Here is an 18,796-nt window from a genome sequence, read left to right on the forward strand (position 1 = left end):
TATTAATGTTCTTGCAAAGCTATATGCATGGAACAGTGCTTATACACGAATTGTCTAATCAAAAAAAATTGTGTTTTCTATGTTTCATATGATATGATTGAAAATCCATAAAAAAACATTTTCCAGGGAAAACATTTTTCCCTGACTCCCTCAACTTCTTTATTATGTTATTCAATGGATCTTTATATTCTCTATTCACTTGTGCCCTCATCCATGCCCCCTTCTCTTTTCAGACCCTTTCTTTTTCTTTTAATTTATTCTCTCTCATACTAAATGAGGTAACAAATATAAGTTGGTTATTGGTTAGATAAACAGGAGGGTCCATTAACAGTTAATTTCTGTTTGAAAATAAACACGTTATAGATTATCTCATAATTCTTCTATAGTATATTATGGAAGTTATATGAGAATTATAGTGAGAATTATTCTTACTTAATTAATTTTACTCCATATAACATATGTTTTTGAAATGAAAAATGGACTGGAAAAAATACAACAGCCAGTATCATGTTGTTCTATTTCTTACACCCCCCCCTCAACTAACTTAACTTAAATGGAAGGCTAACATGTAAATACCAATACTAAAACTGTTCTTATCATCATAGATCATAGTTGTGTGTTGATATATGCTCAGAATATTTTCTGTACACTATTGTTTCCACCACTTAACAGCTAATGGCACAATGCTCGATGTTCTTGTTATTTTATAAATCCATTATGATTGAATCTCAAAACAATGCTTACAGTCCCATGATGAGATCACAGAGAGAAGATCTGCAAGTTGGACTTATTGGTTGAGGTAATAGAGTGTTGCTCTTGCATTGAGGCTTGACTGGGTCATTAATAATATAAGAATCAGCCATGGCTACACAGTTAGTTGTGATTGTGCCATTAGCCATCATACAGTCATCAGCTTGGTTGTTGGTGCAAGTACCTAAGATAAAACAATAAAATTGTTAGTTTTTTGTGGAACCCCCCCCATTTAGGAAAATGCTAATGTCAATATAACAAAACACCCAGTCTTAATAAACCAGCATTAGCAATGTTGTTACTTCAACCATGTATCACAGTATATGTATAACCATGTTGTGAATGTAAATTAATTCTGCACATACAGTTCGAAATGGGGTTACTGAGGCCACTGCCATCACACAACTCACCAGTGATTACAATGAAATATTTGCTTATAGCCACCCAATACATTCTCAATGTGGCACAGATTAAGGCAATCATAGCTAGCAGAAAGAGGCTGTGTTTGGCAAGATGTGAAAATCTTCATAGTCATGTTGCACATGTTTTTTGACAAAATCACACAATTACTGCACATTATAAAGGGGCATATTTATTATGGGTCGAATTGAAAATTTGATTTCATAATTTGAATTTTTGATTTTATTTATGGTCAACACTGTCAAATTTGACTAGGGAGTTATACAAATTTGATTTCAGTTTTTTTTTTAAAAACAAAAAATCATACTCTGGCCCTTTAAGAACTCAAATTCCACTATTGGCCACCTAAAACCTGCCGAATTGCTGTTCAAGTCAAAGGGAGAGGTCCAGGGACCAATTTGGAGTTGTTTGCAGACTTCAAATAGAGTTTTTAAAATTCTAATTGAATTAGATTAGAATTTTATTCGAGTTTTCGGGTTGATTCCAATACAAAATTAGATTTTATTAATAAATTTCGATTGGTCAAATTTTTCAATTTATGAGAGGGGAGTTTTTAAAAACTCACATGAATTCGAAATTCATCCTTTGATAAATGTGCCTCTCAATGTAAAATATAGGATAGCGTTTAAAGAGCTAACAAGAAACATTTTTCTACAAAATATAGGATGTAAAATATAGGATAGCGTTTAAAGAGCTAGCCTGAAACATTTTTCTACACTTCATTGGTACACTTTCACCCATTAATACTACATCCATTACAAATATGGTTAATCATAAACAAACTAGCAATGAAAACTTTTCAGCCTTATGCCGTCACTTACCACACTGTCCATGTGTGTTGTTATAAAACATCCCATATGGCATCTTTATAGTGAAGGTCACACCATTATAAGTGACATTAGTCTTGCGTTCTGGTATTTCAACCACAAAATATACTCCAGATTTGTAAACTTTGACTCCATATTTTGTATATGGAAGCAATACAAGTTGTCCATTTACACGAGTCTAGGATAAAAAATGTTGAAGAGTTATTCAATGGGCAGATATATGTGGATATATGTGCCTAACGTTTTTTCTCTGTTTGCAACTTATTGGCTACATTGCTACCAGGTTACTTTAGATTAAAGTTGGTAATGCTTACCTCTAAGCTTACAGGTGTAAATGTTTTAGGTGAAATTAGAATTTCCTGGGTTTCATGTCGTATAGTAAGGTTGCGTGGGCAGCTAATACCGGTTTTATCTCCACAGTCATAATTGTCAAGGTAAATGCCAAAGTTATCAATGGTTTTCACAATTTCTTCAACAAGAATATAGGTGCAGTTTCCTTGATATGTATAATAAGTTCCATCAAATGTAATATAGTGAGGATCACCCCATCCAGCACACATACCTAAAGAAGAATGTAAATGTAGGTAATATGACACACTGAAAAAATTATAAAAGGTCTATAGTAAGACGTAACTATTTATGAATTTTTCATGTCCCAGCATGCACAGCAAATGTACAATTGTGTTCTTATTTTACTTTATACTATAGAGATAAATAAAATTGTATTTCAAGTGAAGTTAAAAAAGCCAAAAATACACTCACAGAACAACTATAACACAACTAAATTGTTTGGGAAATTAAATGTTGACCTTAGATTGATATTTTTGAGTTCCTTCATCTCTAACAGTATGTCAAAAACTATAGTATGTACTCAAGGCACTGTGGGCATTGAACTATAATGTCATATATTTTCTGCTTGGACTGCAGAAAAAATGCTATATATACAGTATATCCCTATACAATTGATGACATGAGTCATCTGCTGTGTTCAAAGACACAGTAGAATGGATATAAGCATATAAAGTTGTCCAAGAAATGGTGCTACAAACAATGTGATAAGAAAATATTTGGTAATTTAGTAACTGCTTAGTGGATGCTTAAAATGTTTTATGATGGCTAATATATATCTTCCATGTTCTTATTTGTGTTTTATTTTTATATTCTAATACTGTACCTCTCCTCTACTCCTACTATTTTTTTATGGGCACAATTTGCATTGCACTGCACAGCTTTTCCTGATATAGGCTACCTACTGTACTAGTTATATTTTGACTGGTTTAAAACTTTAGTGTTGGGGCTTCATTTTGGCTCAGTTTTGGGATTATGGTGGTATTGCAGATATGGCAAACACTTAGAAATGTCACAATGTAATCCTGATAAAGACCTGTGAAAATGTTCCTTAACAACACACACTACACAATATATATATATATATATATATATATATATATATATATATATATATATATATATATATATATATATATACTGTATATATACTGTATATATACTGTGTATATACTGTATATATACTGTATATATACTGTATTTACATGTAGCTATGCAGCAGAATACTTAACAGAACTTTCTGGGGCACTAAGCATGGCAAATCTACTAGAAAATGGCTCTGGAGGAAGAACAGTGGACAACATGTTTATCTATACTTGGCTACCTTAGGTCCTAATTGTCCTTTTGTTAATGTGTGACCTAGCCATCATAGGGTGGTTGGGCACCATGCTTTTGTAAAAGTCCTTCAGACTCTGTGTCCTTCTCTAGTGACTTGACTTCCAGCTCAAAGAAGAAACTATTTGTAAGACTGTGGCATAGTGACTGCAATAATAAATGTGTCCTTTGCTTGTCTGTATTAGCCAGAAGTGCAGACATGTATGTATATTTTATTTATATAGCACTACTTATCTACCCAGCACTGCACAGCAGAAGAATACATTAATTGAACAAATGGGTATTGTTACAGTAATAAATATAAAGTACAAAAATAAATCCAATAAAAAATGTACAGCAACTATAAATACTAAGAGGTTAGTGCCTAGGTGGCTCTAAAAATCGAACTTTGTATCATTTACATTGACCACTCACATGGACATTCCCAATGCCAGCAGCATAAGTCATCATCGGGCACAGCAAGTGGCGCCATTTTATTTGCACAGGTAATTTGTGGTGGAGGTGTGCAACCTTTCTGAACAATCTGCAGTTGACCTGCTGAATTGCATATAGCTTTGGTGCAGTTGCAAATCTGCCAGTTTGTATAGGGCTGTAGATGTAGGAAAATGTATACAACAGTTAGTATCATAATATTTTAAAGACGACAATTCAGTAGTATGCTTAATCTGTTTAATGGATGCTTTGTGGGCAATTATATAAACCATATAACTACAGGTCGTACCATATAGCCATTTCACTACAGGTTGTACTTGTATAGGTTTGTATGGGACAAATAAAGGAATCTATCTAATGTACAACTAAAATCTAAACAACGTAACAATTTTAGGGATCACCAGTAGTGATGAGCAAATATTTTTGCCAACTATGGAAACTTGCCACACCAAAAAAGGCGCCAAGACAAAAATTTTGAAGAGAGAAAAAAGTTGGCACAAGAAAAAACACCCATTGACTTTAATACATTTGCAACGAGAAAAAATGTTGTGCTTGTAAAATAATGTTGCACGTAAAAAAAAAATGTTTTGCCGCTTGTTGATTTCAATTCATTTCAAAAAAATTTTCTTAGCAGTTTCACAAATATTTTGGTGAATCAATATAGGACAAATTTGCTTATCACTAATCACCAGCATAAAGCTACAAAAACAATTTGTATCTATATATAACCAAAGTGGTTACTGTGGTTGCTACTGGTGTAGGACTTGGGTGCCAGTAAAACACCAAGGGGCTGATTCACTAACTTCGAGTGAAGGATTCGAAGGTAAAAAACTTTGAATTTCGAAGTTTTTTTTGGGCTACTTCGACCATCGAATGAGCTACTTCAACCTTCGACTACAACTTCGAATCGAAGGATTCAAAGTAAAAATCGTTCGACTATTCGACCATTCGATAGTAGAAGTACTGTCTCTTTAAGAAAAACTTCGACCCCCTAGTTCGCCATCTAAAAGCTACCGAAGTCAATGTTAGCCTATGGGGAAGGTCCCCATAGGCTTGGCTTACTTTTTTTGATCGAAGGATATTCCTTCGATCGTTGGATTAAAATCCTTTGAATCGTTAAATTCAAAGGATTTTATTGTTCGATCGAAGGAATTATCAATCTGCGCTAAATCCTTTGACTTCGATATTCGAAGTCGAAGGATTTTAATTCCTAGTCGAATATCGAGGGTTAATTAACCCTCGATATTCGACCCTTAGTGAATCGGCCCCCAAATGATTTACAAGAACCAACATACTGTATACTGCACTCACAGGACTTCCAAACTACATTTAGGTTTCTTGTGAAGTTCAACATTCTAGTCACATTTCAATTAAAGTAAGTCCAAAAGTTACAAGAAGTCAGATACATTTATTTGTTCTGCTAAACCGAAAAAGAACCATTTAAGATTTTGCCGAATCTGTGTTCAAAAATTAAAGAGATTCGGCTGAATCCTGTATAACGTACCTCACTAATACATAGAAGGTTGCATATGTTAGTGTGAATATGGATGAAAAAGGAAATACTATGGGGCACAAAAGTGCATTATTAACTCACATTAGTTTACAATTATAAATTAAAATGTCACCATAGAGATTAAGAAAATGTTTATGAATTCAGTTGTTAAAGACTTGCTCTGTGGGTAAAACTGAATAAAATTAGAACTGATATTGAAAGCATTATGTATTCTGGATATCAGTATAAAAATATTGACAAGAACTCACCACACAAGGAGTAGTTGTACTGATTGTAGTGACAGTGGTTGACTTGGTGGTTGTTTTAGTTGTAGTTTTTGTAGTTGTTGGTGTTGTAGTTGTTGTAGTCGTTTTTGTTGTTGTTTTTGTAGTAGTTGGTGTTGTTGTTATTGTTGTTGTAGTTATTGTCGTTGTTGGTGTTGTTTCACAAGGTATTTCAGTTGCAGGTGTCTGTCCACAACTGCCATCACATATGACTTTGTAGCATTTTCCAAGAATGTTACTTCTTGTGATTTCCTGACCTGCAAGAAGAAGTTCACTCTTTAAGTTTTAACTTTGTTTGTGATAACATACAGTCATTTCTGGGTAACTGCATCATTCTGTATTTGTCATGGGTGAATAAATTCGCCAGAGATTAATTTGCGACGAATTCCCACGTTTCGCCACAAGCAAATGAATTCACAAATTGCAGCAAAAATTCACCGGCAAAAAATCTGCCGCGTCAAAATTGCTTCGCGCATAAAAATTGTCACACGTCAAATATTTTCGGACGCCTATTGACTTTAATGCATTTGGCCAAAATAGTCACGTGTATAAAAATTGTCGCTCATGTCAAAATTGAGGAGTGTCAAAATTATTTGGACGCCCATTGACTTCAATTTGTTTCGCGAATCTTTTGCCGTTTCTGAATCTTAAATTCGCAAATTTTCCAGCAAAGCGAAATGGCAGAGATTCACCCATCACTATTCTGTATTGCTATTTTATAAGAAGAATGCTCCTTCTGCATCTGCTGTAATAAATACATCTTACATCGCTCAGGGGGTTTATCTATTAATCCCACTGAACTCAAACTACTTCACCACTGGGTTTAAAAAGGATTGTCTTCAAATAAGGAATCCTTTTCAAATTTAGTCAATGTGTCACCCCAATGAAAAGTAACATTGTACATCAGCCTCCATTCTGTCCAATTTCTTTTGCTAGTTTTCTCACCATGTGATAATGTGATAAATGATCTTACATTTGCTACTTGTCTAACCCTTAGCAACCAATTAGAAAGCAACATTTACTGGTACAAACATCTGCTTCACTGATATAGTTGACAGAGTAGTAGAGGGCAAACAAATACTTTTTATTACATTGCTTAGTATCAATTTGGCCAGGGCTGGTTTTAAGATAGCACAGACAGAACATTGGGAATAATGGCAATATGACTATGCCCGAAGGACCACATATTTGTTATCTTTGATTTATGTATCACTCCAGCAAGTGGAATCCTCAACCTTCCTGCATCTGATTGCACCCGTATCCCTTGCTCTGACGTGAAGCATGCAATAGCCATATATATCAAGATGTTCAAACAAACAAAATCTGCTTATTATTACAAAATATTCAGTTTAAGCGGTTGCCCTTACCTGGTACATATATTGTTCCATTATAATGACAGACACATGTAGTTGTAGTGGTAGTTGTTGCTGTTAGGGAACATTTGAAATCAATTAGGCATGGCTAAAAGGATATGGAATAATGTTTTGTGCAAAGTTAAACCATATTCTTCAAATTTTAATAAATAATAAAAGTCAAATTCCCTGTCTCCATTGCGTTAAAAAGAAAATGTATCTTCACTTCCTTTTCTCCTTTGTAGTTTTAGAATGGGAATTTTTAAGGCAATGTATTATTTTTTTGTTTTGCTTTTACTTATTCCCCAGAGCTTGTTAATCAGCTTGCAGTTCAGTCTTGCCTAAACTGTAACTGTCTTTCAGATTGGCTGGAAATTCAATTTGCTGCAAATATGAAAATATACAGGATGAGAACACTAAGGGTCCCATTTACTTAGCTCGAGTGAAGGAATAGAGGAAAACAAACCGAATTTCTAATGTTTTTTTTGGTTACTTCGACCATCGAAAGGGCTACTTCGACCTTCGACTTCGAATCGAACGATTCCAACCAAAAATCGTTCGACTATTCGACCATTCGATAGTCAAAGTACTGTCTCTTTAAAAAAAAACTTCGACCCCTAGTTCGCCACCTAAAACCTATCGAAGTCAATGTTAGCCTATGGGGAAGGTCCCCATAGGCTTTCTAAGTATTTTTTGGTCGAAGAAAAATCGTTTGATCGATGGATTAAAATCCTTGGAATTGAACGATTCAATTTAATCGTTCGATCACACAAATTGCGGTAAATCCTTCGACATTGATATTCAAAGTCGAAGGATTTCAATTTGGCAGTCGAATATCGAGGGTTAATAAACCCTCGATATTCGACCTTAAATAAATTTGCCCTAATTATTGAAACAACATACAAGTAAAGTAAAACTATAAAGACCAGCTAAAGAGTTAATTAACATGGTTTCATGACCTTGTATGCCTTACATATATGTCCCTATTTTGTCTTTTCCAACTTTTCATTTAATGAAGATTAAAAATAAAGTTTTGTGATTTTTTAATTGCTGAGATATTAAGGAGCCCTTCCTATTGTGTTTCTCTATGCTATGGTATCATCTTTAATATACAACAATTTGGAGGTGAACATCTCCTTTTAAACAATACAAGAAAAGTAAAAAAAAACAAGATATCTTCATGCATTTTTGAAGTGGAGAAATAGGAATCTGAGCACATGGGTGTTCCCCATGGGTGTTCCCGATGGGAGTCAAAGTAACCAACAATACCATTGAGTTGAGCCCTATGTGAATAGAAGTAGGTAAACATGTGAAAGTTAGATTATTCTGCATTTTACCAATATCTATTCAAATATGGTGATATTTAATGGTATTTTTGGGGGCTCTGGTGCTTGTGAAGATTTCATTGCCTGCAAGTGATTAAGGCGCAGGGATGTTTGAGCTGTCTGCCTCTCACAGATCCTGAAAATATCAAATGATATTAGCAATGGTTGATGCACTCAAATTGGTGACAAATAGTTCCACCTTTCACTGCTCCACCTTTGTCTAGGTGCTTTCCATTAAATATTATCAGTAGTGGTAACAATGTTAGTTTAGGTGGTTATTAAAATGTACTTTGCATGTAGCATTCATGCATTTTTGGGATAGGTGGTGTCTATATATGATATCTACTCACTAGGAAGTGGCATGGGGAGTTTCAGACATTTTTCAACCCATCCAAAATATACCATGCCATTAAAAATTTATACCATTCACTTTAGACTTGAAAGTTAATGGTTCAGTAACTTTCAAGAACAATATCTTTTAAGCATTAAGAATTGCACTCCTTAACATGGCATTACTGTGCTCTACAGCCATCTCCAAATTAAAAATCCAGCAAGGTACAGAGGGCTTGTCACCTAAAACCTGGCAAACGTTTTATTATTTGCCTAAAACCCAGTTATAGGAAAAAATACTTTTAAAAAATCTGCTTCAGAAAAAAAGCCAAAGAAACCGATTGCAGTAAATGTGAGCTCTGAAAGTCACTCACCGTTTCTAGAATCATTTTGTGTACACTCATGTGCATTTATGTGTATTGTGTTAAATAATGTATTAAGTACCAAATATTTCAAACATTAATGAAGCCCAACGGAATTGTTTGCCTCAAGAAGTTGTTGGATCAAGTACAAGGTACTGTTTTGTTCTTACAGAGAAAAAGGAAATAATTCTCAAAAATTTTAATTATTTGATTAAAATAAAGTCTATGAGACTTGCCACAATTTGGAGCTTTCTGGATAATGGGTTTCCAGAAAATGGATCCCATACCTGAACTACATTGTTGCTTTACATACCCTCACTGTAGTCAATGCAGCAATCATTTTTATTACCACTAGAAAACTTACCAGTAGTTATAGGAGTGGTTATTGGGACTGAACAAAGGGTGGTGGTTTGAATTACTTTTCCATTGACACATATTCTCTGAGCACAGAGTACTGGTGAACTGTGTGTTGAAAGAATGGTATTTTGTGGTACTAATGTTGAGCCAGTATAGCTGCTATCTGTTTGGTCATGTGATCCTGATGGAGTGGAAGTATGGCTGCCATGTGTTGAAAGAATGGTATTTTGTGGTACTAATGTTGAGCCAGTATAGCTGCTATCTGTTTGGTCATGTGATCCTGATGGAGTGGAAGTATGGCTGCCATCTGGTGGGCCTGTATGATATATTGATGGTGTTGTAGTAAAATCATCATCCATTTTGCAGCATGCTAACAAAAGATAAAAAGAAAATAAAGTGGTTACTTGGCATTCATTGATACTGTAAAAACGTTTTTTTACTGGATAAATTGACTTAGTACACACAAGTCAATAATTTATAGTCCATTTGAAAGTTGGGGCTAACCCACAGACATATTTTGAGAAAATAAGGAGGAAAGTTGGTGAACACACATAAAGAAAGAAAATATATAAATAATTTATATTCATCCTATGCTTTTCAAGAAAATGTTGAATTACATTTCCTAGCATTTTTCCATCAGCCTGTGGTTCTTGGTTGGATTTTGGAAGTTGGAGTTTAACAAAAGTGATAAGGACTGTAAGGTGTAAATGTCTGATGTGTGATAAACGTAATTAATTGTAATTGACTGTGTCCATAGTATTTATATATTTTTTCTCTAGACCAAAGAGCCACGCTAATACTGGATACCAAGACATTCCACCCCTCAATGCTGCTGTGTTCTGATCTATGCAAACTTATAGACTGCCAAATGGAAGTTGTCACTACAATATTCACTTTATTTTCTTATTTGTACATATACATTTGTTACATTTATCACTAATAGATACAAACATAAATGTTGTAGATCATCTTCTAACTGTTGAGAAAGGACAACTGTAATATACCAACAAAGGTACCGTTAACTTAAGGCTAATACTACAAACTACAAACTAATGCTGGTCCCTGCAATTCATCAGCAATGATGAGCTCGTAATTAATTATTTTGTATTTTAATAAGCACATAAGGTGCAAATTGTATTCAGATGCCCATAAAGGAATGCAAAGATTTCAGTACCTGGATCTGAAGAACAATTTATTTGTCGGTCCACACCACACTCACTGAAATAGAAAAAGAAAAGGCAAAAGAGCTTTATGAATGAAAACTGTAAACAAAAAATGGATAATCACAGTCGCATTTTTATAAACATAGTATACTAAAATAAATGCACTCCAAAATACACAAAAGTATATGTTTTACAGTATTTACAAAAATGTGGGATTCATGCATTACAAACGTTTGAACCTAAGGGTATGAATCGTGAATATGCCATAATTAGTGAAGGGTCAAATAAATTCGTCAGGCATGAATTTGCTGAAAATATTCATGTTTTACCACCAGCAAATACATTTGCAAAGCTGCTGCGAAAATTCGCTGGTGGAAAATCCTCCACAACAAATAAATTGTTGTGCGGTCGCACGCATAAAATTGTCACGCGTCAATATTATTCGGACGCCCATTAACTTTAATGCATTTGGACAAAATAGTCATGAGTATAAAATTTATCGCTGTCGTCAAAATTGTCACGCCCATTGACTTATATGCATTTTGCTAATTTTTCGGTGAAGCGAAATGCCACAGATTTGTCCATACACAATTATTGAGACAACTGAGATGTACCTGTATTATATTTGGTGAAAATCTGAATAAAGTATGGAGATGTAGAGGGTAATTAACTGTGTCAAATTAAGGTTTGGGTTTAAGGGTGGAGATGGGCCCTTAAAAGTGTGGATACACTTTTTGACAACTGTGGCATGAAACAGAAGCAGAAAGCAAGAAGCATTGTCTTGTATATTTTACATTATATAGTAATAAATATATGGAGTGTGCAGGACTTGTTTGCTCCTTTATATATATATATATATACATACCATATGCGACAGGCTTCACTGGTAGGTACACGCTCACCACGCTGATAGGTTTTGTTATCAATAATGCAAACAGTACATTCTACTGGAGGACTTTCGAGAGAAGAGCAACTCTGTTGTCCATCAACACCACACTCGCTAAAATAGAAAAAGAACATCCAAGACAGCTTTTAAAATGGATAAAATTAAACAAAGGAGCATTTTCCAATATTATCAGATATTAGATATTTGCTTTGAAAACACAGTAGAATAGCATAATTTATCATACGTTAGTATATGTTTCAAGCCTAAATATTCTATATTTTCGGTGTTGGTTGCTTATGTACTTATTTGTTTAAAGATTTTAAATGTTAAGGGATAGCGTTACTCAACTTCACCAACTTTTTCTGGGTCGTTATGCAACCAGTTGGAATAAAATACTACCGAATGGAGATTTACAATAATATTTACCCCACTGTAACAATTATTTACAGAGCAAAATGCATACCTTTTCTGAATCATGAACTCTCTATTGGAACTGATGACTTTACTGACCATTAAATTATTGTTTAAAATATGCAGGTAATATGTATATAAACTATAAATACATTTTAAGTCTTGTATTTTATTAATCATTAAAAATAGGAGGGGCAAAAAACGAAAAAAAAGCAATCAAGAATGTGTTTCATAATATATAGTAAAAAAATGGTTTCAATTGAGAGTTATACGCTTTGCACTAACATCTTACTTACCATTTTTTACATATGTCTCCTGAAGGTACCACTTCATGAACGTTGTATGTTTTGCCATTTATATTGCACACGGTACATACTGACGGGGGATTATCAAGAGGAGAACAATTTATTTGTCTGTTAACATCACATTCGCTGAAAGTGACAAAATGATAAGGAAAAAGTCAGTGACATACTCTAAAATCATTGTTAATGTAATAAAACTTATTTTTATAAAAAAAAAATGTTGATGTTTTGTTACAGTCCCCAGATTGCCCACTACCACAACTACTACTGTACTATATTGATTGAAAAAAACATGTATTCTTGGTGTAATTGAAAAAGAAAATGAATAATTGAGAAGAATCTGATTAGAAAAAATAACAATCAATGATGTTTTTCATAATATACTATGTTTCAGTTGATGGCTATACAGTTTGCATTACCCTCTAGTACACAATATGCCATGGTATGGTCTTATGCACCAGGCATTTCTCTTACTTACCATTTTTTGCATATGTCTTCAGAAGGTACCACATCATGAACATTGTAGGTTTGGCCATTGATATTGCAAACAATACATTCTGGTGGAGGATTAGTGACAGGAGAACAACTCATTTGTTGGTTGACATCACACTCACTGAAAGAGACAAAGAAAAAGCAAAGAGTTATATTAAAGATACGTAAAAAGTTAGTTACATAGTTACATAGTTAAATCATAGTTAAATCGGGTTGAAAAAAGACAAAGTCCATCAAGTCCAACCCCTCCAAATGAAAACCCAGCATCCATACTCACACCCCTCCCTACTTTCACATAATTATATATACCCACACCTATACTAACTATAGAGTTTAGTATCACAAGTTAGTGACATTCTCGACAGTTTTGGTTATTGAATAAAACCACATTCATGAAAAGGAATAATTTGAGTTATTGAAAAAGTGTAGAAAAAAATGCATTCTCAATAAGAGTGCTTTGTTTTGACAAAACTTGAGAAGTGATCATTGTACAGAGGTTGGATGATATAAAAATGGTTTACATTGATGGGTATACAGTTTGCACTAACCTCTTGCCAACAACAGGCCAAAATAATTTCTTGTACAGTGGTTATTTATATTACTTACCATTTCTTACACACATCTGCAGAAGGTACAACTTCATGAATGTTGTAGGTTTGGCCATTGATATTGCAGACGGTGCATATGGATGGAGGGTTATCGACAGGAGAACAACTTATTTGTTTGTTAACGTTACATTCGCTGAAAGGGACAAAGAAAAGAAAAAACAACTTTAATAATAATGAGGAAAACATCAGTGACATTCTCTACAGCCATAATATTGGCAACACCACTTCTTTCATGAACAGTAGATGTCCTGCTACAGTGCCAGGATTGTCTTGGTGAAAACGCATAGCAAAAAAGCAGCGTTAGTGGCATGACATTAGGAACATTTAGTAGGTAAGAAGAGGTTTGCAAAGACAGGAACTGCAGGTGCAGAGACTATGCTTAAGATAAGCACTCTTATGTTCTATTGATGTGTTATATTGACGAGTAGTGATGGGCGAATTTGGGGCATTTTGCTTTGCCGAAAAATTCACAATTTCCCACGAAATTTGCGAAACGGTGAAAAATTCACGATACGTCGCCGGCGTCCATTTTTTTTACAACGTCAAATTTTCGCGGCCGTTTAGCAAATTTAGAAAATTCGCACCATTACTATTGACGAGAACTAAAATATGCATATGATATCATTATATTTGTAGAAAAATGCATTCTCAATGTTAACCCTTATTTGTGATATCATTATATTTGTAGAAAAATGCATTCTCAATGTTAACCCTTATTTGTGATTAAAATATTATATTGTTCATTAAGTTGAAGCTGATTAGAAAAATTAACAATCAAATGTTTTTGGCAAAAAAATTGTCTTACCATTTTTGACATACGTCACCAGTAGGTACCACGTCATGAACATTGTAGGTCTGGCCATTAATATTGCAAACAATACATTCTGGTGGAGGATTAGTGACAGGAGAGCAACTTATTTGTTGGTTGATATCACACTCGCTGTAAGAGACAAAAAAAAGTAGAAGTAAAATACTTCTTTTTGACTAAAAATTGAAAAGTAATCATTAATAAGAGGTTGAATAAAAAAAGAACAGTTTCATAATTTACGTTATAAAAATGGTTTCCATAGATGTGTATACTGTTTGCCCTAACCTCTTGCCTACAACATGTCAAATATTTTCTTGTACACTGGCTGTTTTTCTTACCATTTTTTACATAAATCATCAGACGGTACCACGTCATGAACCTTATAGGTTTGGCCATTGATATTGCAGACAGTACATTCTGGTGGAGGATTTTCAATGGGAGAACAACTTTTTTGTCGATTAACATCACATTCACTGAAATGGACAAAGAAAAACAGCTTTATTAATCATAAGGAAAAAGTCAGTGACATTCTCTACACTCATTACGTTAATGTAACTAAACAATTTTCATGAAATAGGAATGTTTTGTTACAGTCCCAGGATTGTCTTGAAGAGAGTGGATGGCAAAAAGCAGAAATGAGAAAGAAAATATACATATGAATTTATTTATAAGTGTAGAACAATGCAATTTCACTGAAATCCCTTCTTTTTTATTAAATAAGAATATTGATCAAGCAGTAGGATCATTTTCATAATGATTTTTATAATGTGTTTCAATTGATGGATACACTCTTTCCACTAACATCTTGTAAACAACATGGCAAGCTTTTTTTTGTGCACCAGCTATTTCTCTTACTTACCATTTTGTACATGTGTCTCCAGAAGGCACCACATCATGAACATGATAGGTTTGGCCATTGATATTGCAGACAGTACATTCTGGTGGAGGGTTATCGACAAGAGTACAACTTATTTGTTGGTTAACATCACACTCACTGAAAGTGAAAAATAAAAGATAAACAACTTTGTTAACAATCAGGATAAAGTTAATGACATTCTCTTCAATAAGGGTAAGCGAATAAAACCACATTCATGCAATGTAGTTGCATTCTCACTAAAAGCCCTTCTTTTTGACCAAAAATGAATATTTATCCTTAAGAAGATGCTGAATATTAAAATAAACAATCAAGGATGTGCCTCATAATTTATGTTATGAAATGGTTTTAGTTGCTGGGTATACTGTTAGCGCACATCTTGCATAGAACATGCCAAAATAATTTCCTTGTATGCCAGAAGTTTCTCTTACTTACCATTTTTTACATATGTCTCCAGAAGGTACCACATCATGAATGTTGTAGGTTTGGCCATTGATATTGCAGACAGTGCATACTGATGGAGGATTTTCGACAGGAGAACAGCTTATTTGTTGGTTAACATCACATTCACTGAAAGAGAAAAGTAGCTTTATTAATGATAATTAAAAAGGCAGTGACATTCTCATTCAACTTTTATGAAATGTGTATGTTTTCACAATTAATGGAAGAGAAGAGTCTTAGATAAACCAGCTCTGTGGAGGTTTTCTAATGCACTGTACAAGAGATGATGCTTAACATAGACATTTCTATGTTCTATTGCTGTGCAATATTGATGAAAAAGAAAATATGCATATGATTTCATAAAATTTGTAAAAGAAAAGGATTCTCAATGAAAGCCCTTTTTTGGATTAAAAATGACTCTGCAGAGGTTTTCTAATACAATGTACAAGGGAGGAACAGAGACTATGCTTAACATAGACACCTCTATGTTCTATTGCTGTGCAATATATTGATGAGAAAGAATTATATACATATGAAGGGGCAGATTTATCAAAGGTCGAGGTGAATTTTTGATTAAAAAAAATTTGAATTTTGAGCTATTTTTTGTGTACTTCGACTCGGGAATAGTTTGATTTGAATTTGAAAAAAATTCAAAAATTTGAATATCAAAATTGATCATGTACTGTCTCAACTTCGACCAGTCGCCATCTAAAACCTGCTGAATTGTCGTTTTAGCCTATGGGGGACCTCCTAAAATCTATTTGGAGTCAATTGGTGGACTTTGAAAAATCTAAAATATTTTTGGAAAAAACTTTGATTCGAATTCAATCAAATGCGCTATTCTTTCGATTTGTATGATTCGAATTTGGCCGGAAACGGACATATTCAATCGAAAACTGACCAATTCAGCCAAAAAAAACCCTTTGACTTAATTTTGGTTGGTCTTTTTGAATTCGAATTTCAATGTTTTTTAAATTCAAAAATCAACCCCCTCAATATATCATGCCCCTCAATGTTTAAAAGAAAAGGATTCTCAATAAAAGCACTTTTCTGGACTAAAAATGAACAGTGTAGAGTAGAAGCTGATTAGAAAAATTAAGATTCAATTATGTTTTTTTGTATTCTATGTTTCAAAAATGGTTTCCTTTGAAGGGTATGCTGTTTGCACTAACATCTTGCCTACAAAATGCCAAAATATTTTTTTGTACACCTACTACTTCTCTTACTTACCATTTTTTACATATGTCTTCAGAAGGTACCACGTCATGAATATTGTAAGTTTGGCCATTAATATTGCAAACGCTACATTCTGGTGGAGGATTAGTGACAGAAGAACAACTTATTTGTTGGTTTACATCACATTCGCTGAAAGAGACAAAGGCAAAAAGCCCTATTAATTACTCAGTGACATGCTCTACAGTTAAAGTTAATTAACAAAATCTGTTTCATGAAATACAGATGTTTTGTTAGAGTCCCTGGATCAACTTGGGTCAAGGGCAAAAAGGCATGCCTTTATGATAAAATTAATGGGAGAGAGGGGCTTTGGAAAGACAGGCAATGCAGAGCTTTGCAATAGAATATACAGGTCTTAAACAGAGATTAAATTAACATAAGCACTCCTAACTTCTATTAATGTGCTGCAAGGCTCGAATATATATATTTCAGTTATTGAAAAGTATAGAAAAATCAATTCTCAATGAGAGCCCTAATTAAAACATAATTAAAAGAGGCTTAATAGAAAAATGAAAAATTAAGAATATGTTTCATAATTTTTTATAAAAATGGTTTCCATTGATATGGAGTATACTGCTTGCACTAACTTATTGCCTACAATATGCCAAAATATTTTCTTGTACACCAGCTATTTCTCTTACCATTTTTTACATACGTCTCCAGAAGGAACCACGACATGAACCTTGTAGGTTTGACCATTAATATTGCAGATAGTACATTCTGGTGGAGGATTTTCGACAGGAGAACAACGTATTTGTCGATTAACATCACATTCACTGAAAGGGACAGAGAAAAGGAAAAACAGATTTATTAATGATAAAGAAAAAGTCAGTAACAATCTCGACATTCAGGGGCACATTTACCTAGGGTTGAATATCGAGGGTTAATTAACCCTCGATATTTGACTGTCGAAGTAAAATCCTTCGACTTCGCATATCGAAGTCGAAGGATTTTGCTCTATTCCTACGATCGAAGGAATAATCGTTTGATTGAACAATTAAATCCTTCGAATCGAACGATTCGAAGGATTTTAATCCATCAATCGAAGGATATTCCTTTGATCAGGAAATTGATAGGAAGCCTATGGGGACCTTCCCCATAGGCTAACATTGGCCTCGGTAGGTTTTAGGTAGCGAACTACGGGGTCGAAGAAATTTTTAAAGAGACAGTACTTCAACTATCGAATGTTCGAATAGTCGAACGATTTTTAGTTCGAATTGTTCGATTCGAAGTCGAAGGTCGTAGCCGAAGGTCGAAGTAGCCATATTCGACCATTCGAAATTCTAACTATTTTTCCTCTATTCCTTCACTCGAACTAAGTAAATGGGCCCCTCTTTGTTTATATAACAAAATATCTTTCATGAAATATGGATGTTTTGTTATAGTCCCCAGATTGCCTTGCAGAGAGGGCATAGTAGAATGCCGCATTAGCAACATGACTTTAAAAACATTTAAGAGAAGAGGTTTGCAAAGACAGGCAGTACAGAGCTTTGTTTATAGGTTGCTCAAAGCTTGAAGAAAACATAATATATCCACTATAATGTTCTATTAATGTTCTGTATTGATGAGATAGAAAATATACATTTGATTTATCTATTGAGTATAGAAATAAATGCATTCTCATTGGAAGCCCTTATTTTTTGATTAAAAATAAATAATGATCACTCAGTAGAGACTGATTAGAGAAAAATAAAGGATGATTTTTATAACAAGTTTTAAAAATGGTTTCAAATGATGGATAGACTCTTTTCACTAATATCAGGTATACAACTTTGCAAACAATTTTTTTGTACACAGCTATTTCTCCTACCATTTTTTACATGTGTCTCCTGAAGGTACCACATCATGAATATGATAGGTTTGGCCATCGATATTGCAGATGGTACATTCTGGTGGAGGGTTATCGACAAGAGTACAACTTATTTTTTCATTAATATCACATTCACTAAAAGAGAAAATGGAAA

At 33.9% G+C, this 18,796-nt stretch overlaps 1 protein-coding gene across 1 annotated transcript; it reads right to left on the minus strand.

Moving 5' to 3' along the window:
• Window positions 1-740: 740 nt before the first annotated feature.
• LOC121402876 (intestinal mucin-like protein) lies at window positions 741-12,176 on the minus strand. Its single transcript, XM_041589601.1, has 9 exons — window positions 12,127-12,176; window positions 11,643-11,777; window positions 10,789-10,832; window positions 9,622-9,984; window positions 5,874-6,145; window positions 4,095-4,269; window positions 2,312-2,559; window positions 1,992-2,175; window positions 741-934 (listed from the first exon to the last, which is right to left on the minus strand). The coding sequence occupies exons 1-9, from the start codon at window positions 12,174-12,176 to the stop codon at window positions 741-743; spliced, it is 1,665 nt and encodes a 554-aa protein (XP_041445535.1).
• Between the last annotated feature and the right edge of the window lie 6,620 nt (window positions 12,177-18,796).

Source organism: Xenopus laevis, chromosome 4L (genome assembly GCF_017654675.1).
Source record: "Xenopus laevis strain J_2021 chromosome 4L, Xenopus_laevis_v10.1, whole genome shotgun sequence".
In the NCBI taxonomy this organism is placed as follows: Eukaryota; Metazoa; Chordata; class Amphibia; order Anura; family Pipidae; genus Xenopus; species Xenopus laevis.

Excerpts from the sequence above, each read along its gene's own strand:
- LOC121402876 (XM_041589601.1), bottom strand. The coding sequence starts at position 12,176 with ATGGTCAGTAAAGTCATCAGTTCCAATAGAGAGTTCATGATTCAGAAA. Across the intron at positions 11,778-12,126 it reads GAGTTCATGATTCAGAAAAG|CGAGTGTGGTGTTGATGGAC; the intron begins GTATGCATTTTG and ends TTTCTATTTTAG. Across the intron at positions 935-1,991 it reads CAACACACATGGACAGTGTG|GTACTTGCACCAACAACCAA; the intron begins GTAAGTGACGGC and ends GTTTTATCTTAG.